This window comes from Amaranthus tricolor, chromosome 10, assembly GCF_026212465.1.
Source record: "Amaranthus tricolor cultivar Red isolate AtriRed21 chromosome 10, ASM2621246v1, whole genome shotgun sequence".
Lineage (NCBI taxonomy): Eukaryota > Viridiplantae > Streptophyta > Magnoliopsida > Caryophyllales > Amaranthaceae > Amaranthus > Amaranthus tricolor.
In genome coordinates this window covers 11,568,049-11,593,959 of record NC_080056.1, presented here as the reverse complement: position 1 = coordinate 11,593,959, position 25,911 = coordinate 11,568,049, and the positions used below count along the sequence as shown (strand labels likewise).

The window sequence follows — 25,911 nt, the reverse complement described above, 5'->3', positions numbered from 1 at the left end:
AACAAACGTTAATTTTAAAACTTTAAGGCTATTATACTTTATTTATGCGATTCACTATTTTAAATACTATTAATTTTAACCTTTTTCCTCAAAATATAAACTTTAACTTTAACATCTTTCATCCAAATCATATTTTTCTCCGAGTTAGGGTTTTTTGTTTTGGGATAAAAAATTAAAACTGATGGCATTTTAAAATGTGAGTCGCATAAATAAACGTATAGCAACCTTAAAACTTCGAAATTAACATTTGCTAACGTTTTATGTGCAAAAAAGTTACGGTGAAACAATTTAGTAAATCTCAAGATTATTGCGTGAATTTTTTAAAATTTTTAGTTATCACATTAAAAATTCAAAACCTACCTCAGAATTACCAAGTGAAATTTCTCAACTTTGTTTGGTTTTAGTATAACTATGTTTTTGTTTAGGTGAGTTTAGTGAGCAACTTAGCATAAGAAGTTAAACAAATGTGAACCTACTATCACTCATGATTACCTTTTCTATGGACATCGGAGACCAACCTTTTTTATTGGAAATTTTTATTGGGGTGTTTAGAATAATTTTAGTTTGATATAATTAAAGGGTTGAGGGGTCAAACCAGTTAAATGTTAGTATTTGATGAACTAACTAGTTGAAACAGTTTATTGATATGAATAAGTTGTTTTTGAACAAGCTGCTAATAGCAACGGGATCAAAATCAGCTTGTCAAATTAATTAATAAATCAGCTGGTCAAATTAGACATTATAATCAGCTAGCAATTATCAGTCATTTACCAAATACTCTCATCATAAAGGTACTACTTTTTATTTCACTTTTAAATGTTTTAACATTGATTTATCTTTTTAAGAAATCTAATTTTTAACTAGATTTGGTTTTAAAGATGTTTCGGTTTTTGTAACCAGGAATTACAGGTTACCTTCTTCCTTTCTTTGATTTGTTCATCTGAATTCTTCTTTTCAATCATGGCCTCTTCTTCTTCAACCATGGCCTCTTTATCATTTTAATCTTTTTCATCTCTTTTGGTTTTGTTGGGTTTTTCTGGTTTTTTCTGGGTTAATCATTTGAGGTTCACATATATTATATTTTTCCGCGTTATTTTTCTTGGATATTAAGAAGAAAATCAAAAAAATTGCTTTCTATTGTGAAATTGACAAAAAGTTTTGTCAGTTTTGTTGGGTTTCTTTGGTTTTTTCTTCATTTGATATGTAGTTACAATAATTGAAATCACTGAAATTTCAATCTTTTAGTGGTTTTTGAAGTTTAAAAAAGTCAAATAAAAAAATAAAAAAATAAAAAATTTGTGTGGGTTTCTCAAATATTCATTGAATTGACAATCTCTTACAAATAGATTCAAACCACCAGAAACATTTCAACGATCAGCAATAGCTTCCACTTAAAACTTTTATTTGTAAAAGATTGCCAAAAAAAAAGTTTTTTGTTTCACAGTACAAATAATCCCTCCACAGTCCACACCAATATAATTGTCCCATTTGTTTTGGCACGGCTATTAAGGGTGGTGTGAGTTCCATTAAAAATGTGGTAGTTGTGTAAGTAGTGAAGGGTAATTAGTGAAGAGTAATTGGATAAGTAAGGTATATGGGATATATTCGTAATTACTTGTGTGAACTAAGGATATTTAGGTAAAAAAAATTGATAAAAATAGAAATGTTACAATTGATATGATTTTGCCAAATAAAGAAATGTGACAATTAAAATGGTATGGAGGGAGTATTTAATTAACACTATAAGCATGCAGTTAAACGTGATTTTTAATCAGAAAATCTGCAATTTAACATGCTTTAATTTAGGTGAGTTTTTTTGGGTGTATTTTATTCTCTAATAATTTCATGAGCAAAATATACAGCATACAAAAGATATTTGGGAAAGATAGGACGAAAATTTGAACCACGATGGGTAACCCGTAAATGAAACTTTTAAAAAGTTGAAATGATATAAAGTTGAAACTTTAATAGATCGATTATAGTTGAAACCTTCAAAAGCAAAATATTAATGGTCTGCCTTGGTAGGTGGTATTAAATGGTGGTAATGTGAATGAAAATTAGTGTAATTTTAGTTGAAAAATTTTTTTGCTAACTTAATGGTCATGATTATCCAACTTCAATCATCTTATTTTCTTCGTAAATTTCATTCTAATGCATTACCATTGAGAGAGGTGGTATTAAGTGGTAATGAAAATTTATAAACAAAAAAACTTTTTTAGCGATCAAAGCTTCATTATCATGGATTACACTAGAAATCATTCCAATTATCACCATTTAGTACCATTAGCCAAACGGCCCGTCAAAGTTCATACCTTTAAAATTAAAATTTCCTTTTTTATTTGGTTACTAAGGGACTAAGGGGTCGTTTGGTTCACATAAGGGAATCGGAATGGAATGAGGAAAGGGAATGAAGGAGAAAGGAATGGAATCGGAATGGAATGAGGAAAGGGAATGAAGGAGAAAGGAATGGATTCCCCTCATTTAGCCTAGTCGTTTGGCTGTGTTCAGGAAACAGAATGAAATGCTCATTGATTCCCTTTGTGACTGTTTGGTTCAAGTTAAGGAATCAAATTATGAGTTTTTAAATTCTTTTATATTTTTTCCAAAAATAACTAGTTATTATATTATAAACTTAAAAAATTTATTTTTTTAAAAAAAATCATTAACCTACATCATCTTTTCCTGTAATATGAAGAAAAAAAACATAACTCTAAATAATATCTTTCTAACTCCATTGATTACAAATAATAATAATAATAATAATAATAACAACAACAACAACAACAACAACAACAACAATAATAGCAATAATAATAAAAATAAAATTAATAACAATTTTAAAAAAAAAAATTACCCGTCGCACAAAAAGTGCGACTGGTATTTTTTTAAATTTTTTTTTAATTTCGAATTATGAAATTTTTTTGTTTAAGTAATTTATTTTTTAAGTTATTGTTATTTAAATAAATATTGTAATAAATTATTTTATTTTAATATAATATTATATTATGATAATGTTATTATAATAGTTAGTTTTGAATTTAAATAATTTATTTGAATGTTTAATTATTTTTTAATATAATAATAATATATTACTTAAAATTTAGTTGTTAATTAATTTTTAATTTTTTATTAATAATTTTTTTATTAATTTAGTTGATAATAGTGTTATTAAGTCCAGTGGCAAATTCGTAATTTTTTAAAGTCCAAGGGCAAATTCGTAATTTTATTTAGGGGGTGGCGATAAAATGAAAAGAGTGGCGAATTATAACAATACTCATAAATCAAAGTTCGAATTTTAAGTGATGGGTAATGAAGTGGGGAATGGAATGGGAAAGTGTAGGGGGGTGGGGAATGGAATGGGAAAGTGTAGGGGGGTGGGGAATGAGAGTATAATAGTTTGGGGTAAATCCAAAACTAAAATGGAGGAAAGGGAATGATAGAAAGTGGCAAACAAACAATAACAAAGAAAATTGGGTATTTCCATTCCCTTTCCCTTTGATTATTACCCCTAACCAAACTGCCCCTAAGGGTAATTTGAATGAAAGTAAAATCAAAATTATTTTTGAAGTGTAATTAATTCATATTCTGTTATATCATTGTTAGTATTTTAGATTAAAATATATTTTCAAAAATAAATTTATTATATCATGTTGTAGTTTTCTATAAATGGGATATATTTTGTATGATGATATGATGAAATACATAGTTTGATATATGTCAAAGTATCAACTTGATGCTTTGTTCAATTATGAAGTAATTAATGTTTGTAAGCCAATCATATAATGTTTTTGAACTTCCGATGATAAACAATTCCAAACTCCAACAATTTAATCCGATATTGACCTAATCGATAGCTTCGTAACCGAAACCCATTCGAAAAATAAATTCCAAATCCGATTTGTGTCAGAAAAAATCGAACTAATTATAGACCGATGAAAAGTCGACCAGATTGACCTTCTACTCCAATTTAATTTTCTCACTATCTTCTTCCTCTACTTTTACTGAAAATCAAAATTAAATTGGAAAAGAAGATGAAGATGAAGATGAAAATTTATTGATTTTGACCAGTCAATCGTTATATTTGACAGTCAACTGAAAGAAAACGTTACTTGATGCTATTTGAAAAAGAAAAAAATTTTATTCGGTATTTTTTAACAAAATTTTTTTATTAAGTACTTTTTGAAAAAAAATTATTAAATACTTTTTGACAAATTTTCATCTTCATTTATATATAGTCTAAAGAGGGTACTTTTGGTTAGTTTAACCTAATTTTTACGTATGTAATTGCAGTTTGTTGACGATGATGGCAATTAAACGCTAATAATTGGTTAGTTTAATGGCTAGTTGGGATCGAGTACTCTATTACAAGGAAAATATTGGGAAAAAAAATTTCTAAAAATGTAAAATATTTTAAAATAGACAAAGAAGTTAAAATAAACCGTTACAGTAAGGTAACTAAAAAATCGAAAGTGATTAATATTAATATCAAACATAAATACACATAATTATCTCAAAAAAAAACCTAAATACGTAATTCCAAAAAGAATTTTTTTTAAACTAATTCATATTTTCTCCTTTCCATAATATTTGCTATATTTAATTTTTTACGCAATCCAATGTATTACTTTGATGATTTATACGTTGAGTTATGCACGTCTAAGAATTATAAGAACTTAATATTATAAAGTATAATATTAGACGATTCAAACAAGATTTCAGTTGACTATATTTTTTCCTACGCAATAGTCGAAATATAAATAAGCTTGAAAAATAAACAATATCAATAACCATAATATAGTAGCATGTATTTGAAAACGGATGAAGTATAAGAGTTTTGAACAAAAAAATATTGTTGTTTAGATTAGATCAGGCAGCAACTGAGGCTGCATCAAACAACGATGATGTGATAGAGGGAATACTTTAGTGTTAGACCTCCTTTATAATAGTCGTGACATTTTAATTTCATATAAAATTTTGTTTGATTAAAATTATTATGTATGTGATCGATTGTTACTGTGGCATATATCGTATGATATTTTTATCTATGAATTATTAGATTCCTTTAAGGAAAAGATTAGGCTGCAATTATTAAAAATAAGGATATACTGGGCAAGTATTTTAGCATTGTTTGTTATGTAAGCTTGTTTTATATATATTGTGGCTAATTATAAGGAAAAATATAGTCAATTGAGATTTTATTTAAATTGTCTAATCGTGTATCTTCATAATATCAAATTTTTATAATTTTTATTTATGCGTAACTCAAGATATAAATAATCAAACAACACATTATATTGCGTAAAAAAAAATGTAACACGTAATCAAGCGCTCATGTCGATTCTTAAAGAGGTTCCTATGAGGAATGATTACGAGAATTAAGAAAAATAAATACTTTTAAATGATGGATGTAATATTTTGTTGAATAATAACTTTCGTGGAGGAAACATGGAATATCAAAAGAAAGTTAGTAGAAATAAAGATAAAGACCACATCTATTAACAAAATATTTCTATAAGTTAGTGAAATATTTGTAGAGATCATAAACATTATTAAAATATTAAATAAAAATAAATAAAATTAAATTTTTAAAAAATTTATGATATAAATAAGAAATATTTTTATAAAAACAAAAAATTAAATAACTAAAAATGATAAATAAAAACAACTTTTAACTAGGGAATACAAAAGAGGAAGTAGTTCATACTTCATACCACTATAATCTATTCATTGGAAAGGGTGCAAATTGGAGGCGCCAACAAAAATCTAGAAAATTGGAAATGAATAATTAGGATCATTAGATAAGTTTTTTAGATTAGCCCCCAAAAATTACTCCTAATTGATTACTCTACTTAATAGTTATTATTAATAATAATAATAATAATATCAGTAACCGTGCATGCCTACTTATATTTCTCATCATTACTTTCGTTAAATCCAACCTTAGTTATTATCTTTTATTCCTTTTCTACTTCACTTATCCATTAATTTCTTCTTTAAACATCCTATTTAATTTCCACTATTCTTAATTTTCACTAGGACTACTATTACCTCTCGCTCTCCAAAATAATTGTAGCTCATAATTTATTTGATGAAAAAATGTCATTATCAATAATAATTATAATAAAACAAATAAAGTATATATATAAAATGATTTTAATTTCAATTAAATATCTCATTTTCTTTTTTAACATATTCAAATCAAATAACTCATTTTGTAGTTTGGTAACTTATTGGCTTATTTATGCCCTAATAAGATTTATTTATTAACATAGTTGCTATTAAATTGTTATTTCTTTAATTTTTTTTGTTACTTATATTCCATGTGATCTTCCCTTTTTTTAAAATTGATATCAAACTAAATAATAAATTTAATTGGAATAAGAGGAAGTAATAAATGATAAAATAGGATATATATATATATATATATATATATATATATATATATATATATATATATATATATATATATATATATATATATATATATATGACTCATCGAATATTTGAATTATTTGATTTTCTTATTTACATAAAATTACAAATGATAGAAATATATTTATTTTAAAGTTGAATCCGAAATAATTACTTAGTTATTACGAACTAGTTAAATTGATCTAAGCTTGTTCAACCAAAAAGCTTAAAAAGAATTACCGGTTGGATAATTATTTTCCTTATCATAAATACTCACGAATTTTCAAATTTCCGCCTTTTCACACGCTTTTTTTACTATCAAAAGCAATTCTTTGTTACATGTACATTCATGTATGCATGTATAATGTCACAAGTTGATGCAAGAGTAAAATAGTACTAATATATTTTTGTCTGTAATAATTTTTTTTAAAACTAACATTGATACCAAATTTCATGTTTTGAATATTGATGAAATTAATTGGAGTATAAGGAAAATTCAAAATTTTAATTATTTTTTTCCTTATATTAATGGCAATAGAAGAAGATTGTTTTTCATGGTATTACAAGAACTAAATAATACGTTTTATTATACTTGCTACATTACACTTTTTATGCAATTAGTAAGTTATTTTGATTCTTTATATATTTTATTGTGCATAACTAAAATATTATAAAAGTTAATATTGTAAAAATACGTAATCAGACGATTCAAATAAGATTCAATTTGACAATATTTTTTTCTTATACATTAGCTAGCCGCAACTTATAGAATAAATTTAATTCATAAATAGTACTCAATGCACCAGCTATAATTTTATATATCATATTTATTTAAATACGAAAAAAAAATCAAGAAATAAATTGTACATTGTAAGTTGTAATTGTGTTCCCTATTACTTACGAAGTTGTATACATTGTATATTAACCTTTTCATTTAGCAATTAAATGTATTTTCATACGAAGTGACTAAATATTTGATTATACGAAGTATTACACATGTTCATATTTTCAAATTTCTTCATAAACGGAAAATGGTTAGTTACTATAATATAAAATTAATTTTTGTAATTGTAATTAAAGGAGTTACCTTTTTTTTTAACAAAATAAAATAAATATTATATTAAAAATATTTTAAACAAATACTATCTAATACATGAATGAAATGCATTTGCAAAGTTAATTTCAATTCATATTAAAGAGTGTATTATGCTACGCTCTCCTCAAGTCCTCATAATCAAGCATAAATCTAAACCAAACAAGACGTTTGACCACATCAATTAAATGCTTTTTTACCATATAAAACATTATTTAATTAAGTATACATTATTTACAAAAAAACAATGAGCTTATTAAGTACTCCCTCCGTTCTTTTTTGATCTTCCATTTTGGGTTTTTCACACATATTAAGGAAGATAAAATCTTTGGGTTGTAGTGGGTATTATTTTAATTAAATAGTAGTGTGAAGTAATTATTGTATTGGAAGTATGACGTTGTAGTGGGTATTATTTTAATTAAATAGTAGTGTAAAGTAATTATTATATTAGAAGTATAAGAGAAAAAATAATTATAAATAAAAGAAAAGGGGTACATTAAAAGAAAAGGAGGGATTTTAAGGGGTAAAAATGGAATAAAAACTTTCTAAAAATAAAAAGTATTCTAAAGTGGAAGAAATTTTGAAACTGCCCGTTATAATAATGTGGAAGATAAAAAAGAACGGAGGGAGTATTTTGCATTAATTTGGAAAAGAAGCTTTTAAACATGGGCGAGTAGAATGATACTTACATAATTTGGGCCATTTCATTTGCTATATGATTATTGATTCCTCTGTCTTATGAAATTTATCATATTTTTTCTTTTTAATTCTTTCCATTAAATTTATTTTATTTTAATTTAGATTATATATTTTATATATTTTTTTTAATTTTTATTCATATATTTCTAAAACTAATAGCTCTTTTTTTAGTTTTTATAGTAAATATCTATGAGTCAAATTTAATGGGACTGAAAGAGTATAATTTTTAACCTTATTTAACAGAAAATTACATTAAGTATGAGAAAAAAATTCCAATTTAATTAGAATAGCATTAATTATAAAAATTATAACCTTCATAATCATCATTTAAAATACAGACCCCCTTTAAAGCTAATTGGTGAATCGCTCTTCTCAATAAACGTTTGATCCAATTTACTAGATTGGTAACGAAGTTCCTAAGTACTATATTAATCATCACTTAAATACTCCTATATATACTTAACTATTCTTTCTTTATCTACTATTACTACTTTTCTTCTCCTTATTCTCTTCAAATATAAATTTTCATTTACTTTTCTCTCTTTGCTCTCTCCAATAATCATGGAAACTACTTACCTACCAAAGTTTGAGAACCAACCTCATGAATGGTTCTATTTAGAAGATCAATTACATTTAGAAAGGTAATTTTATCTATTTTATTCATTATTTATTATTATTATAATAATTATTATTATAATATATATATATATATATATATATATATATATATATATATATAAATAGACATAGGGAGAAGTTCAAATGAAAACCATCCTCATATGAGAATCGTGAGAACCATAAAAAGGTGTTACTTTTTATATAAAAACATGTTACTTTTTTCAGAAAAACGTGTTACTTTGGATTTGTATTTTTTTCTGAAGTTACTGCCTTTTGGTGACAAGTTCCAGATTTTTTTAAAAATAAAAGTATCACAGTTTTTATGCAAAAGTAGCACGTTTTCTGTAAAAAAGTAACACATTTTTTGGTTCTCACACGGTTTGCATAGAACCGTGGTTTGCACCTCAACACGACCCTATATATATATATATATATATATATATATATATATGAAGTACTATAATTTGTTATCTTTCTTAATAAAAAATCCCTCTCAAATATAATAAAGGTGAAATAGGGACCATAGAAGCAATATCAAGAATAAGGTATCATGATTCTAACATAAGTAATTCTATAAAAATTTGATTGAAATGTTCATTAATTATTTATTGTATTTGCCAATTTTAGAAAATATAACAAATTAAATTCTAACAAATTTACAAGTTTTATAATCTAACCCTATGCAGTTGGTGCATAATTTAGAAAAATATTTGAATATACAAAAATTAAAACTAGTAAAATTGAGACTAAGAAAGTTATTGAGCATTATTTAGCATATTTTAAATGTAATTCTAACCATTGTATTGTTTTTCTTTAAAAAATCTGTTGCAGATTGTTTGATCAAGATGGATTCATACCAACATTACCATCAATGGATTTAGATTTTGAATCCAATTTATTATCAACAAATTTCATTGATGAATATCCCAACTCATCATATTTAACCTACCAATCCCAAAATATTGATAATTTTAGCAATGCTTTGTACTTATGGGACGAAGTTCCTCCATTATGTGAAGATGCATGGGAACCTCTTTCACAACTTCCTCCTACTAATTTTCCATGCATGGTTGAGAATTCTATGCCTTTTGAGAGTAACAATCAAGTTTTAGTTACCAATACATGTTTCTACGACGATCAATCCTTAGAAATGATCGTCGCAGAAGGTCATATTGTGGCAAAATCCCAAGCTCAGATAAAGGAGGAAGATGACGGCGTTAAGAAAATTAAGGAAGTTCAAAATTCGAAAGCGAGTAAGGTTGAATCCATTGATTTTGAAGAAATTAGAAAGTATTTTAATATGCCAATTTCAATGGCAGCTAAAGAGTTGAATGTAGGGTTGACAGTTTTGAAGAAAAGGTGTAGGGAGTTGAATATCAAAAGATGGCCTCATAGGAAGATTAAGAGCTTAGAAGCTCTAATTACTAGTGTTAAGGTACGTCCATATTTTATTTTTCTTATTTTTTTTATATTTTGAATTTGATACGATTCTCATAATAATTATTTGGACTAGAAGTTTGAATACAACACAGTCTTAAACATGAGATTTTTAGACTAAAAGTTTGAATACAAAAAAATACCTTTTTTCGTATGGGATGCAAATTTTTTAATAAGAGATGGGTGAGATTCAAATGGGTCCCATTAAGGTAAATAAATTTTTTGATTTGATTTTTTTAAAATGGATGATTAGGGTTGTTAAAAAAAACTATTAGACAAATTTCAGAAAAAAATAAAAGAAAAGTTAATTACTATTTATGTTTCCGTTCAAAATTATTTTTGTGAAAAATATTGACAATAGATATAATTAACCAAACATGTACAAGAATTATTTCTTCCTTTTTTCTAGCTATGAGATTTATTTATTATAAAGGTGATTAAATGTGTAAAGAAGCGTAAAATTAATTAATATTTGGTTATATTAATCAAATTATAATTAATGTGTCATTTTTATAACAATAACCATGGGTGATGGGACTGCATTTTTATGAAGTTAGTACTATTTTTTCAATTCTTTTTTCTCTTGGTTAGTTGTAATTAAGGTATTAGAAATGTGGTTTTTGATAATCATCCGTTATTTTCCCTTAATTGAAAACATTAAATGTAAAGTTTTATACTTTATTATTGATATTTAAGATGATATTCTAAAAAAGTTAATTTTCGTGATGTCAACCTTATATTAATAGCATTGTTGGTTAATAGTCTTAATTTTCAATTTCAAAACATATTTTTTAGTCTTAATTTTGAACCTAAGGAATTATTTGGATTGTATATTTTGATTAATTATTTTTAAAGCTTATGTCGAGAGAAAATGATAGATATGTAAGAATTGATGGAGAAACATATTAATTTTAGTTAATTATATAATTTAAAAGGATACATTAAAATAAGATTCGAATCTCATATAATAAGCTGATTAGAAATGTTTTAGTATTAATATTATTATTAATATTAAAAAATTTCTATATTATTTTGCAGGAGGAAGGGCAAATGGAAAAGTTGAATTATTTGGAAGAATACAAGAAGAAATTACAATTTGTGCCAGGATTGGAATTGGATGAAAGCACAAAGAAGCTTAGGCAACAATTCTTCAAGGCAAACTATAAGAAGAGAAGGGCCTTTTGTCTTAATTCACATATGATTTAATTTAAGTTCTAAACCATGTGTGTTTTCTTAATTCAAGGCAAACTATAATGTTAGTATTCAATTAGGAAGGAGTACTATATTTTGTTCTAATTAACTTATGTCTAATCACTTTTAGCTTGTTTTAACCCAATATAAAAGTTAATTAGTAGTGGATCATCGTAGGAGTATTAGTAGGACAATAAGGGGTCGCTTGAATTGAAAGTAAATATTTAAGGTAGTAAAAAAGCCAAACTAATGTAACAAAGTTAATTAGAAATGCAAATGAAATTATTGAAATAATTGTGATAGAGGTAGAATAGGAGTAAAAAAGATGAATACAAAGAGTTTGATTTCACTCATTTGGATGCAAAGAATTCCTCCACCTCCCCCCAGGGTAGATTTATACTCCAAAATAAGGAAACTTATTGCTATTTTTTCTATTTTTCATTACCTTCTAATTCATTCTTTCACTTCTCTAATAATCAAATTTCTTTAATCATTTACATAACTAACTTTAAATTCCTACTTTAACTTTTATTACTCCTTAAATATTTGCTCTCAATCCAAGCAATTTTTAAGTAGTGCTTTTTTTCTTTAATTTTCTCTCTTGTTGAGGAATGTGAGAAATTTAGTATGACTAATATTATGACCCCTTAAACTTAATTTCTTATTTTTAGAGCCTTATGTATTCAGAAAACTTCCCTAGTTTTTTATTTTTTGTGTTTCATTCAAAAATATTAGACAAATATTTACCTTAGTTGAAAAAAAGGAATATTCATATCCCTCAACCTAAAATAATAACAATAATAATAATGTTAGAGTCTTAATCCTAAAAAATTAAAACTTGTTATATGAATCAATAAATCAACTTAAATAATCTTCTAAACGACTTTTTCTTCATTCATTTCGATTTCCTACGATTGTATATCTTCATCTTCATCCAAAATAAGATGAGTATAATTCTTAATCTTGTATTTCTTTTGTCCTTCTCGTATCATTATATCATCTTTTCTTTGTTATTTTTAATACATTTTGTTTACCTTTATTTTTGTAATTTAACTTTTATTTGACGCTTAAATATTTGTCTACAATACAAGTAGGACGTTTAAGATTAGAAAAGCTCATCAAAGTAGTAAACTAGTACTATATCTAAATATATAAAAAGTCTAGTGAAGGATATTCCAAGATTTTGCAATTGTCTATTCGTGTTCTTGGTAATCTCCAGGCCATGGCATGGAAGGCGAAGAGAAAATAGAGTTATCAAACCTCTTAATCAGTGTTCACGAAAACGATGACGAATCATTAGAACGGAAGTTCCTGTAATTCTTGCGCTGATTTATGTGATTCAAAAATTTGTAAGACGAGTTCCATGCTGGACATTCAGTAGCTCTTCTTTCAAAAGAACAATCCTTATCAAACATTAGGGGTGTCGACAGGGAAACCAAAGGTGTACAAAGAGTCATGGTGGCGGAATGAGGAGGTGCAAAAGAAGATAAATGACAAAAACAAGAGATTTAAGGAACTTATAGCTTGCACAGAGGAGGAAGAAAGGACACATAAGAAAGAGAGTTATAAAGAAGCAAAATAGGCGAAAAAGAAAGCGGTAGTAGAAGTAAAAGGTTGTGTGTATAAGGACCTTTATTAGAAGCTTGATACCAAAGAGGGGGAAAAGCTAAGCATATTTTTAAGTTGGCAAAAGCTTGTTCTAGACAGAAGCAAGACTTAGGGACAATGAAGTACATCAAGGATGAGGGCGGAAGAGTGCTCTCTAGTTAAGAAGATATCAAAATGAAGTGGCATCAGTAATTTTTTTTAACTACTCAATGCGACTAAGGGTGTAAAGGAGGAGGGTTGAAAGACTTCTGACATCCATAGAACTCCTGAGTATGGATTGACTACAGATATTACCACTGAGGAAGTGAAAGAAGCTCTCAAAAAGATAGGGAGAACAAAGACATATGAACCTGATAACATTCCGATTGAGGTATGGAGGGGTTTAGGAGAAAAGGGCATTCGTTGGCTGACTAACCTCTTTAATGTCATCTTGAGGTCAAGTAAGATGCCAGAAGAATGGAGAATTAGCACACTTATCCCACTGTATAAAAACAAAGGCGATGTACAAGTGTGTGGGAACTATAGAGAAATCAAACTTCTAAGCCACACAATGAAATTGTGGGAAAGAGTGATTGAAGGGAGGATTAGACAAGATATGGTAATTAGAGAGAATCAATTCGGCTTCATGCCAGGAAGATCAACCATCGAAGCTATTCATATTTTGAGGAGACTGATGGAAAAGTATAGGGAGCGAAAGTAGGATTTGCGTATGGTGCTCATCGAATTAGAGAACGCGTATGATAGCATACCATGAAGCATCGTTTGGGATAGCCTCAAGGACAAAGATATCTCACAAAGATACATGGAGGAAATATAAGACATGTATGACAGAGTATTGACCAACATTCTTATACTGGTGGGTATAACAAAGTCTTTCCCAATTAAAGTGGGACTGTATTATTGATTAGTACTAAATCCTTTCATTTTTACAATCGTTATGGAAGAAATCTCTAAATCTATTTGAGTGACTGTAACATGGTGCATGCTTTTCGCTGACGGTATCGTTTTGGCTGCAGAAACTAAGGAGGAGGCTAATAGGAAATTGTAAAGAGTGGATGGCAATCTTAGAGGATAGAGGGTTGCGCATTAGTTGTACGAAGACAAAAAGTTTGTGATGCACTTCAGTGGGACAGAACCGATGGGTGAACTACAGGTGACCATGAGGGGGAGGAGTTGTTGCATGTACGTCTAAGTTCAAATACTTAGGATCGGTAATTCAAAGTAACGGGAAGATTGACGGAGATGTTACTCATCGAATACAAACGGTTGGCTTAAGTGGTGAGTAGCAACTGGGGTGCTTTGTGATAAAACGTTTCCTAGTAGATTAAAAGGTAAAGTTCAGCGCGTTGCGATTAGGCTGACTTTGTTGTATGAGACAGAATATTGCCGTAAAGATGGTTTTCGAACAGAAAATGGAAGTTACAGAAATGCCTATGTTGAGGTGGATGTGTGGGTACACTACGATAGATTTCTAACTAAGTACCTCTCTCTGCAAAGACGCGTGAGAACACGTTGAGATGGTTTGGGCATGTGCAGAGAAAAACTTATGACGCCCCAGTAAGAAGGATTGAGAGCATCATAGTGGAGGTAAGAGAAGTCGAGGAAGACCTAAGAGAACATAGGAAGAACAAATTAAAAATGCCTTGCAGGACCTACAACTCTCTAAGGACTTGATTAGGGATAGGGTTAGTTGGCGGCGCCTTATTCATGTCTTAGATTTCTAACTCTATACCTCTTACTTGTCGTTGTCATGGTCCCTAGCTTTTTACATATCGCTTTTTAACTCGTTTTTATATTTCTACCTTTTTATCTTTATTTTTATTTGACAAATTCTTTATTAAGACTGTCTCACCATGAGACGACTTAATATAGGCTAGCCCAATTTTAAATTTCTTAAAATTTAATAATTTTTTTTTATTTAGTTAAGTGCTATTTAAGTTTAACTTTGAGCTGCTCGTATGGGCTCATCTCAAGGTGAGACGGTCTTATACAAGACTTGTTGTTTTAGTTTTTATTTTTATTTATTTATATGTATTTTATTTGATTTTTTAGTTATTGTTAATGGTCATCATCTGTGTAAGTTGTAGGCTTTTTGGGATAGTTGTAGGTTCTCATGCTTCTTTGAAGATCTTTTTAAAGCTAAGGGACTGTTTGACTGCACTCTCCTTTATGAGTATATGGGTTGCCGTCTTCCTTCCCTCTCGAGACCTTGATCATAGTTTTCCTATGAGCGGGATAGACTGGGTATGATGATAATGATGATGATATTCAATTATTTGAGACCTAATGGATTCATATTCTATAAAAAGAAATGATCTTGGTCTGAATCTAAAATTTTTAGATCCAAAGGTTTGAGTTCGAATATGGGTTCTCTAAAAATTAACGGGTTTGAGTCTGAGTCTAGTTCGACCCAATGTAGACCCGTCTCAAGACCATCCATAACTACCATTGATCCTTGTGTAGTTGTGAGCAAAATTTCATGGCTCATGATCCGACTGACCCTACTTCTATTTTTAGGGTTTGTGTTCAGTTCATTGAGATGCAGTCAATCTAGGTTTGCTTTCGAGTCTAAAAAAAATAAATGGGTCTTGATCTGGGCTTAGGATCTTCCAACTCAGTCTCGATCTGGACCCTCTCTCTGGACCTATTTAAGACCCAAACACTCTAGACCCTTCTTAAACTTGTAAGACCCTCTCTAGACTCGACTTATTACACAATCTAAAATCAATTATAAGTTTGTTTCAAACCTATTTCTATATCTATTTGGACTAAAATTAGAATTATGTACAAATGGAACCCTTAGAGGGTAAAACTTTAAATTTAATTGATTAAATCGAGATTCATGACTCACCGAGTGTAAAATTTTCTGTTCATAAGTGTCTGGGTTTGTATATGGGTCCATCAAAAATTAATGATTTTGTGTTTGGGTCTTGTTGGACTTGAACTACATGCCTTTGTCACTACAACATAATTTGCTTTTAGTGGGATATATTTAACGATATTTAATTTAAATGTCACTACTTTAAATATCGAATAGTATATATAGTGGATCTAGTGACATTTATTATGCTCTTTAGCAACATAATTAAAAATTATACAAAAGCTTTTCGCGACATAAGATCTAATGACATTTCTCATAAATGCTACTATAGACTATAGTAATAATTACATATGCCACTAAAGGCCAAATAAAGTGTCACTAAATCACTTTATAATGGAACTAAAATAAAAAACCAACAATTATTACACTAAAAATATAAATCAGTGACATTTTTTTTTCATTCCACTAAATCCAATGTCACAAAATGTTAAATTTGTTACAGTGTGTGATAACATCTTAAAACGAAATGGATAAAAGTAAAACCTTTATATTTATATTGAGAAATGACAATCTAATATGGATTTCAAGAAAAAGGGGCTTAGGTTCATTCATATTTGGATTAAATTTCCTTATTTAATGTGAAGTACTTGAGAGAAAACACTTCAAAAAAGATTGCTAATTTTTATGGAAATTTCAACAAGATTGACCTATTCTTGTAAACAATAATATGGTTACCTTACACAAAATTGTAGATATGGAAATAAAGAATCTAATGCGCCTGATGCAGAAGGCTTAAAAGCATATCCTAAGAGAAAATGATAGCTGAGATGAATGTGGAAGAAGATCTTGAAGTGAATAAGAGTGATTCCATGCCTGAAACTTTGCCAATGTTGGAGCAGTATGGAGACATACATTTTTGAAAGAGTGTGATTTGAGTCTTATAACTCTTAAGTCATGGACTTAAAAGTTAGAAGTAACAACTTTTATTATTAAACCTTAAGTATGTATTTTGATGATGGTAAAGGACACTCCAAGTCACAGAAATAGTACACACAAATTGTGTGATGGAAGAAATACATGGAGTGCTTTGTTGAGGGATTGGCCTTGATTACCAAGGTAATAGTACATATAACTGTTGGTAGATGCTTTGGGTACTATGAAGGGACCATAAGGGACCAAAGGGACACGTGGCAAGCAAGAAACGAAGAATTGAACAACCGATCGAGCAAGAGTCGAGCGAAGCTTGCCTTCTGTTTGCACAATGCTACCCTAAGTCCCCTTTGCCTATATATATGTATATTGATGTATGTTGTAGTGTGTAGAGCCAAGCTATAATAAGCTTAAGCCTCCCATACTATCCTTAATTACCACACTTATCTTTCTTCTCTACTCATGTATAGCTCAAACTCAACCCCATTGATGTAATTTATTCAACTTTGTAATGAGCTTTCAAGCTCGTATATCCTTTAAACACATAATCATACATTAGCCTAGGATGGTAGATGTAGCCTTATTAATGGTGAACCACCTTAAATCATAGTGTTAATGTTTGCATTCCTTTCTTGGTTAAAATCACCTTAATACTTCTGCATTCGTTAGGCTATTCTAACAATTTTAATTAATGATGATAAGATTATAAAGACCCCTTGTCTGAGAAGCTGTATTTGATAGAGAAGTGTATGACAAACAAATGGATGGAGGTTTTGATCCCATTGCGAGCTTAGCTCTAGTTTGATCAATTAAACTTAATAACTTGTCGAGAATTATTCAGAAGGGAGTAAAGGAATCGACTCAATTTCAAATTTTTAAATTCAAAATTTTTTAAGTATAGTATTTGGATCGATTCAACATTTTAAAATGAATTCTTCGCTGCCAAATATACCATAAAATTAATTTTAATTAACATTGTTTAATCAATTTTCTACAAATTTTTTAATCTCAACCCAGCAATGAAATTATTTAATGTGAACTGATCATGAGAAGTCCTTGATATTAAGCTTTACACAATTTTGATTATCAAAGGACACATAATAAGAAAGCTATTTTCTATAATGTCAATTATAAAATTATATTTTATCCTGATTCTTCACTTCTTAAGTTCTCTTGTTTTGGCCGCCGCGTCATTATTTGCTTAAGGCACTCAACAATATTTTCCTACAAAATAACAATTATATTAAATCCAAGTCCAACGATACAACATTCAACTCAAACACAAATATACTATACTTTTAAATAAAAATTAGCTCAATTTTTGTACAATTATTATTGAATTTCAATTGAAAATTACAAGGACTCAAATAAAAATTAGCTCAATTTTTGTACAATTATTAATTGAATTTCAATTGAAAATTACAAGGACTCAAGTAATCTATCCGTTCTTTATTATTCTCTAGTTCATGTATAATGTAAAAAATGAAAATAAAGTAATGAATAATGTAAATGTAAATAAAGTAATATTTTTTTTGAACAAAGATAACTAAATGAATATTGTAGTCAAATTTTATTCTATAAATAAAACTTCTTTTTTCTAAACATAAGTTGTTATATTAGACGTCTCACCGAAAGATGCGCCTTATACATGAGTTTAATAGCCGATCTAATGTATATTATGAAAATGAAATATAAACTTTTTATAGGCGATACCTCATAAGATTAGATCTTAAAAAAATCAGTTTTAAGAATAAATAAGCTAAAATTATAAACTTACAAGTACACGAGAACTTGCATGTGTTAATTTGTAAAGGCTCCCTTTTGATTTCTTTCTAAATCTTGTAATTTTAACCTCAATATTATCCATTTCATATTTACTATCTACCCTATCTGAAAAACCATAATTACCCTTATCAAGCTTTTGATTCCATTTCGTACCATTACCACTAGCCCATCTTCTCCAAGGCCCAAACTGTCTTCTCCCATTCCCTTGACCCAGCCCAAGCCCATCATTTTTATTTTCCTCTAACCCCAAATCAGTACAACTTTCTGGGCCCAATCCTTGAACATAGAATCTATGAGATAAAGATTTAATCAAACGAGGCCCATCTAAAACTGTTGTAGGAGAGGAAGACATATTGTCCTCAACAAATAACCTAGGAGGAAGTTCCAAACATCTTACACTCTTGGGCTTACATGGGCTCAATATGTTAGTGGGCCTGGGCTTTCCAGGAGCCTCCTCCCATTGAAAGGGAATGGATACCATGGGATGTAATGGTGGTGTTAAAGCCCATGGTGATTCTTGTGCTTGTGGCTTATGACTTGGGAGGTAGGACAATGATAGCTTGGGTGGCGTACACATTAGTGCATCGCGTAGTTTAGGGCTCATACCTCATATAACAGATAACAACTAATATCTGCACTCGTTCACTCTAAATTGACAATAAAATATAAACTTGTAACCTGAAAATCAATTCAATATGCAAGAACGAAAAATCGAAATAATTTTTGAGAAATTTGGAGAACATATGTTATGTGTTTAGGTGTAGATGTATATATAGCATTTAGACATAGGGAGACATGATAGAAGTACAATAGTAAATGAAAGGAATGTGAAGAGGAGTTGGAGAAAACGCTCCTAGAGCTATATAATTCACGAGGGATATGAAAATTTGTCAAATTTTATGCAATAAATGGTGGGTTGAGAAATCTAAAAGGGGGGCATTTGGACCATATAATACTAAAGAGCTAATGTTATAACGTATAATAAAATAATATCAAAAAAATATTATAATGTACTATCATATAATAAATGTGTGTTAGTCATAAAACTATTATTTTCAATATTAGTAGGGACGGCTACCAACGGTCACATTTCATGATTTGTGATAGTGAGTTCTCATTTGTTGGTTTGGGAAAATTTGGTGCAAGTAGTCCCATTCTTCTATGATCATGTTGATTAGGAAGTAGGAATTTCAAGCTTCATTGAGAAAACATGACTTTTGAGTTTAGGCTTGTCAAATGGTATGACAAAACCAACATCACATAATTCTTTTTTAAGTTGTAGGTTTCTCTATTTTAAAAGACTTTTTTTTGAGCTGAGGAACTCTTTAACCTCACTATTCTCTATGGGTATGAGCTGCCGTCTTTCTTCCCTCCTCAGACTTCGACCATAATTTTCTATGAGCAGAATACAATAGGTATGATGATGATATAATTTTTCTACAAAAAGTTTACATCATTTTTGAGAAAACTTTTTCTTTTGGTAATTATTGATGTCGATGTGAAGATCACGTCAACTTAGTTATTAGATTTGTGATTTCAATAGATTAAGAATAATTTGATTGTTATTGTGAATCAAAATAGGGGTATAAAAGCGTTCATCAATCTTTAATATATCCTCTTTTATTTATTTTCATTTTATTCATAAAGTTTTTTTCCATTGTTTTGTTTTTATAGTATATTTTTGGATCATTGCTACTTGTATTAGAATGCTTCATAATCTAATATTAGGGCTACAACCACACCAACTTTTCATTTTTGTAGAGAACGAGAACATTATCCTGAAAATAAGAAAAATATAATAACATGTTCTATACCCGCTTAAACATAATCATTAAATAACATCCAATTTATTGTTAAGTTTATGAATTTTAACCTAAATTTGAGGGCTGTGTAAACATGTAAAAATGTACAATTTTGATTATGTTGGTAATCACCAATTTATTTATTTATTTTGATTGTCTAAGTAACTGTAATAAAAGTAAAAATATTCAAAGGGGTGCGACAAGTTAGTTTCTTAATTAACAAGCCAAGTCGGGCCGATTCAGACAAAAACCTTAACAAGTTGGGTCGTGTTACGAGCCTATTTGGTCCAATTCAACCCGATCTATTAAAATATCTTAAATAATAACAGAACTACTTTTGTGAGAGATCATTTCTCAATAGAAGTCATATGCTAATAATTAGCTACTCTAATGAGAAATAGTCTATCAGTGAGACGACCTCAAATAAGGAGCTCATATTCTCATAATATATATTAGATGAGCTGCATTTCTCGGGGAGACTGTTTCATACAATAATTTTAATTTCCGAACACAAAATACAAATATAAAAATCAATTTTTGAATCAGTTTCTCGTCTACATAAATAAATTTCAATCGATATGATCAATGTCCTTACTTTTATTGCATTGTATGCGGTTGTCCCATAACAATACCATCCCCATGATTAGCTGAATTAACCGTTCTTTGATAACTCTTTCCATTTGCACTTCCACAAACCCATAAAGCATAAGAAATGAGGCCTAAAAAAATGGTAATTATACACCAAAACGCAGCACCAAGGAACAAGTTCTCTTTCCCTATTTCGCAAATGTCGCCATTCTCTCCGGAAAAAGTTTTTGTTAGGTAGCTCTTGTTGTTAAGAATGGCTGTGTATATTAATCCCAAGAATGCTATCACAAATGTTAACCTGCAATATGTAATTCATTTCAAATTGCTAACCAAGCTTTTAGAATTTGTTATATACTCTGACGCCGTTTTTAAAAAAGTTCTTTTGACTAAAAATATCGATGCAATACATATTGTGCTAAATATTCTACTTGAAATAATAACACTTGCATGAGATTCGAGCCCTTGATCTAGACTCAGATACATGTTTAGAATTAACTCAATCAAATTAAAGCTTTAATTGTTGTGTTAGGATCCAAAATATGCTATTTTTATTTTGTGTCTATTAGGAGGAGACCTTTTTAAGTGGCTGTAGATTACGACCTACATGATAGAGTCTCTTAAGCTCTATTTAGTTCAACTGATTTTTATTGAATGAAACATAGTAAACCTAATTTTGATTGATTGTAACTAATTTTTACTAATAGATATTGACTTTTACTGATTGTAGCAGAATTTTAGTTAATCAATTATAACTAAGTCTTACTGATCAAAACTAATTTTTACTAATTAGAACTAATTTATAATGATTAAAACTAATTTTTATTGATTAAACTTTTTCTTTAATTAATTGCTTATTTTTTTTAAGATGAACAAAACAAGGTTTTAGTTGACCATTATCAGGACTCACACAATTAAAGCGATCCAGTAGATTTTGTTTTGCGCTAGTGTCGTAAAAATCAATGTACGTAATTTCTTCCACCGTTTCCTCGAATTTGATAAGTAAACGGGTCAAAACTCTCATTTTAATATATGTAATGTAGCAAATTCGAGGAAAACATAAGAGACTGAGTGACTAAAAGATTGTAACATACCATGAAATGATGAAGAGAATGAGTGAAGCAATAGTAGAACAAGTAGAAGAAAGACGTGATCCACAACAACAAAAGCAAGTGGTACCACTACTTATTATGATTTGCTCAGCCAACAGAAATATTGCAGCAAAAATACCCAAGACACAAGCCGCACTGCTTGGATATTCACACGCACCATTTTCTTTCTGCCCAATATCATCAGACTGCCAATGCAACATAAGTTATATTGATGTTTATACGCATGTAGAAAAAGTAAGCATATAATAAGTGACTCATTCGAGTTGGTTGCAAATTGGTTAATAATCTTAACCGGGTTATTTTGACTCGATTTGAGTCATTTACTGTTTGGTTATTGATTAGGATCGGCTTAGTTGTCAATGAACCAATTCAACCAAAAGCTTAAGCTAATGGTTGAGGTCCTAGGATATGTTATATACTCTAACACGCCCCCTCACACGAGACCCCATTGGGCTAGAAGTGTGGATGCGCATAGGCGCTGAATATTCCACTTTAAATGAGGGGTGGTTGAGATTCGAACCCGTGACCTCTCACGTTGGCTCTGATACCATGTCAAGGAACCAATTCAACCAAAAGCTGATGGTTGAGGCCCTAGGATATGTTATATACTCTAACATTAGTTGTGATTGGTTAAGAAGTGTTAGTATATTGGTTTCTGTTTTGGTATTCTGTTATGGCAAATAACAAACCTGTGTATTCTTTCTTTAGCATTTATTATAAAGAGAGATGCCTCTTGGAAATAGTACTATGAATGAAATTAGCCTTCTTCTTCAAGTAATACTTTCTGTATACTTTTCTTTCACATAAATCCTAAATAATGGGTTTTTTCCGAGCTTTAATGGTGATTGTTATCTGGTCCATGGATTGTAACAAGAAGCAGATTTAGTAAGCGGGTGATTATTGTGTACAAATGGGTAGTTGACAGGTTTAAAAGTGATTTAATTTCATTCAATTTTGGTTGTGGCTTTCATTTCGATTTGAATTTATATTTGGGTGCTATATTTTTAATTAGCTATAAGTTCGACTCAACTTTAGTTCATTTAATTTTGGTATGATTCGATTCAAGTTCAGACTCAAGTAAAATTCGATTAGATTTTAGAATTAGTTGTTAATTTGATTTTGGTATGTAGGTAGGTATAGTTAATGATTAACTTTTTTAGATCATAATATTTGAGGTTTCTTAAATTTATGGTCATGTTTGTATTTGAAGTAAATATTAATGGGGTTAATAAAAGTCAAACTAAAAAAATAAGATTTTGAGATAGAAAATAATAAAAATATTATTGCTGTCAAATATAAGAAATAGTTATAAAGTAATAAGAAGAAATTAAAGCATTAATCCCCTCAATATGGGGAAATATTTAATATTCTTGATCCTTCATTTCATTTCAATTCATCTCAATTTATTTAGTTTGACTTTTATTTTCTATTAAATATTTATCTTCCTTACAAGCATGCCCTAAAAAAAATATTTACATTCAAAATCATGAAAATTCAAATACACAAATTCTTATATGAGACGATCTCATCAAGAGACGTGTCTCGAATATAGCTTGAATAGCTTAGTTAATACAAATTATTAGTATACGTTTTCCTTGTTTTGAAATCGTATCATCGAGAGGCTGTCTCTTACAAGAGTAATGTAAACATTATTAAAAACACTAATTCTTAAATGAGACGGTCTCATGGTGAGACCATCTCTATTGGGCTGGCCCAATATATTCTTTTTGTCTTAAAGTGATTACTTATATCGTTAAAATGATCACTTACAATCTTAAAATATTCATGTTTTATAGTTTTAGAGTGATTATTTATAACCTTAAAACAATCATCTACGATCTTGAAATAATCAATTAAGAAATGGGCTAATTAGATGAGTCTATCTCGTAGTGAGACGGTCTCATATAAGACAAGTTGTATTAAAAAAAAAAGGTATTATGAAAGCTTAAATAAAGCCATAGTTTGAAGTGCTCTTGAATTAGAAATTTCCAAATAGTCCATGGATCACACATATGAAAATGAGAATTTATTGGTTGGGCCAACAGTTAGGTAGCCCGTATGCATCACAATTCATACTTAGCCTTTCGAAAATTTGAAAATAATAAGACAAAAAATAAAAAAGAACAAAATAATATAATTTTCAATTTAGTTCAAAACTAAGCGTAAAAATTTCAAATATATGGTTTGGGTTCGTTCGTAGTTATTAACTTCGAACAGGTTAAAAAAAGTTAAAGTTGTTTCCAGTTACTTAGTGGAAACAACTAGTTTGTTTTCTTTATCTGTTTGCAGTTACTAACTGCGAACAGCTTCAAACCACAAATTTTTGAAAATAACTTAAAAATTGAATTATTTTGTTTTTTTTTAATTTTTTATAATGATGTTTTCAAATTTTCTAGCCTTTCCGGCCTACAACTACTAATCTATTTTTCAACTTGCAGTAGTTGGGTGGCCCATTAATTCATTACCTCTCAACTGAGAAGTGAAACAGGAAAGTTGAATGAGAGACCCGGTACATCCTAGCCATATAGTTGATCCCTTTAAAAATATAAGTAATTAATTTAATATTATAAGTAATTATTTTAAGACCATTAAATAATTATTTTAAAATTATAATCAATTAATTACTTTAAAATTTTAAGTAATAACTTTAATATTATTAAAAATAATATTTATATAGGCTAATTTAAGAGGTCGAATATACACAATTTTACATTTGAGATAAAAAAATTATTTTTAATCATTAAAAAAACCTTATGAGATATAGCATGTTTTACTTTAATTATTAAACGTGCAATTTTATATCCTATAAAAAGTACATAATAATTTAATTAGTCACTTTCACTTTAAAATTTGTCCAGTGTTGTAGGTTTCCAATTCTCATCCAAAAATTAATTATAACCGTTCCATTCAACATAAGATGCAACCCATTTATTGTAGAAGTAAACGATCAAGAAAAAACGACATTGGTGACTTAATTAATACATACTTCTTATAAACTCAAGTAAGAAATATAGTCATTAACCCAATATCTCGTACATATGGGTTTGAAGGGAGGAAGATAGCAGATATATCATACCCGTACCCTTTTAAAGAGAGGGCCAAGAGGACCGAATGTGCACTCAAATAATCTCCCAAAAAGATGGGTCTGAAAAGAGAAAGGCTAGTGACATACATGTTACTATAATAAGATTACACTTAAAGTATATATTAATAATCAAAAAACAAGTACTTACCTTAACCCTTTTGGAATAAGCAAGAAAACTGAGAACAACTGCAATAAGGCCAAGAAGAAAGGCAATTATAGGAACCCAAGCACCATTTCTCCTTGCCATCTTGATCTCTCTTATGTTTGTTTTTTTTTTTCTTTAAAAAAAAAAAGGAAAACTCTTTCTGATCTCTATTTAGATTGTAGGAGTTTTCGAATGGTTGTGAAATAAGTTGGTTTTTATGTGGATTTATAGAGTAGTTAGTACACTTTTTGAAGGATCAATGATTACTAATAATATGACACATCATTCCATGTTTACTACCCCTAGTTAGGGATGGCAACGGGTCGGATCTGGACCGGGTCCAGTGGATCCGGATCCAGATCCGTTTTCAAGAACAGGATCCAGATTCGGACCCGCATCCACGGGTCTAATTTTGCAAGACCCAGATCCGGATCCGTGGATACTGTGGATCCAGTTCTTGATCCGGGTCCAAAACGGATCCTGTTTTAATTTTTTATTTTTTTAAAATGTGTTTAGATTGCAATAAAGTGATATTTATAGACTAATGTTAATAAGCTATCAACAAGTCTTGTATTAATCATCTTACGAT

At 29.0% G+C, this 25,911-nt stretch overlaps 2 protein-coding genes across 3 annotated transcripts; both read right to left on the bottom strand.

The window, feature by feature from the left end:
* Window positions 1-17,755: 17,755 nt before the first annotated feature.
* On the bottom strand, window positions 17,756-19,488 carry LOC130825047 (uncharacterized protein At4g00950-like). Its single transcript, XM_057690074.1, has 2 exons — window positions 18,586-19,488; window positions 17,756-18,032 (listed from the first exon to the last, which is right to left on the bottom strand). Exons 1-2 carry the CDS (start codon window positions 19,195-19,197, stop codon window positions 17,952-17,954), a joined length of 693 nt encoding a protein of 230 aa, XP_057546057.1. The 5' UTR covers window positions 19,198-19,488; the 3' UTR covers window positions 17,756-17,951.
* A 1,387-nt stretch (window positions 19,489-20,875) lies between these two features.
* Window positions 20,876-25,556, bottom strand: LOC130825046 (uncharacterized). 2 transcript variants are annotated; one of them, XM_057690072.1, is made up of 4 exons: window positions 25,326-25,556; window positions 25,169-25,237; window positions 22,075-22,277; window positions 20,876-21,281 (listed from the first exon to the last, which is right to left on the bottom strand). In XM_057690072.1, exons 1-4 carry the CDS (start codon window positions 25,422-25,424, stop codon window positions 20,993-20,995), a joined length of 660 nt encoding a protein of 219 aa, XP_057546055.1. In that variant the 5' UTR covers window positions 25,425-25,556; the 3' UTR covers window positions 20,876-20,992. The 2 variants fall into 2 exon arrangements, with proteins under 2 accessions (XP_057546055.1, XP_057546056.1); XM_057690073.1 differs by lacking the exon at window positions 25,169-25,237 and having other exon boundaries at window positions 25,326-25,544.
* Window positions 25,557-25,911: the final 355 nt, after the last annotated feature.

Excerpts from the sequence above, each read along its gene's own strand:
- LOC130825047 (XM_057690074.1), bottom strand. The coding sequence starts at position 19,197 with ATGAGCCCTAAACTACGCGATGCACTAATGTGTACGCCACCCAAGCTA. Across the intron at positions 18,033-18,585 it reads ATGCAAGTTCTCGTGTACTT|GAAAATATTGTTGAGTGCCT; the intron begins GTAAGTTTATAA and ends GTTATTTTGTAG.
- LOC130825046 (XM_057690072.1), bottom strand. The coding sequence starts at position 25,424 with ATGGCAAGGAGAAATGGTGCTTGGGTTCCTATAATTGCCTTTCTTCTT. Across the intron at positions 25,238-25,325 it reads CTTATTCCAAAAGGGTTAAG|ACCCATCTTTTTGGGAGATT; the intron begins GTAAGTACTTGT and ends TTCTCTTTTCAG. Across the intron at positions 21,282-22,074 it reads ATTCTCTTCATCATTTCATG|GTTAACATTTGTGATAGCAT; the intron begins GTATGTTACAAT and ends TACATATTGCAG.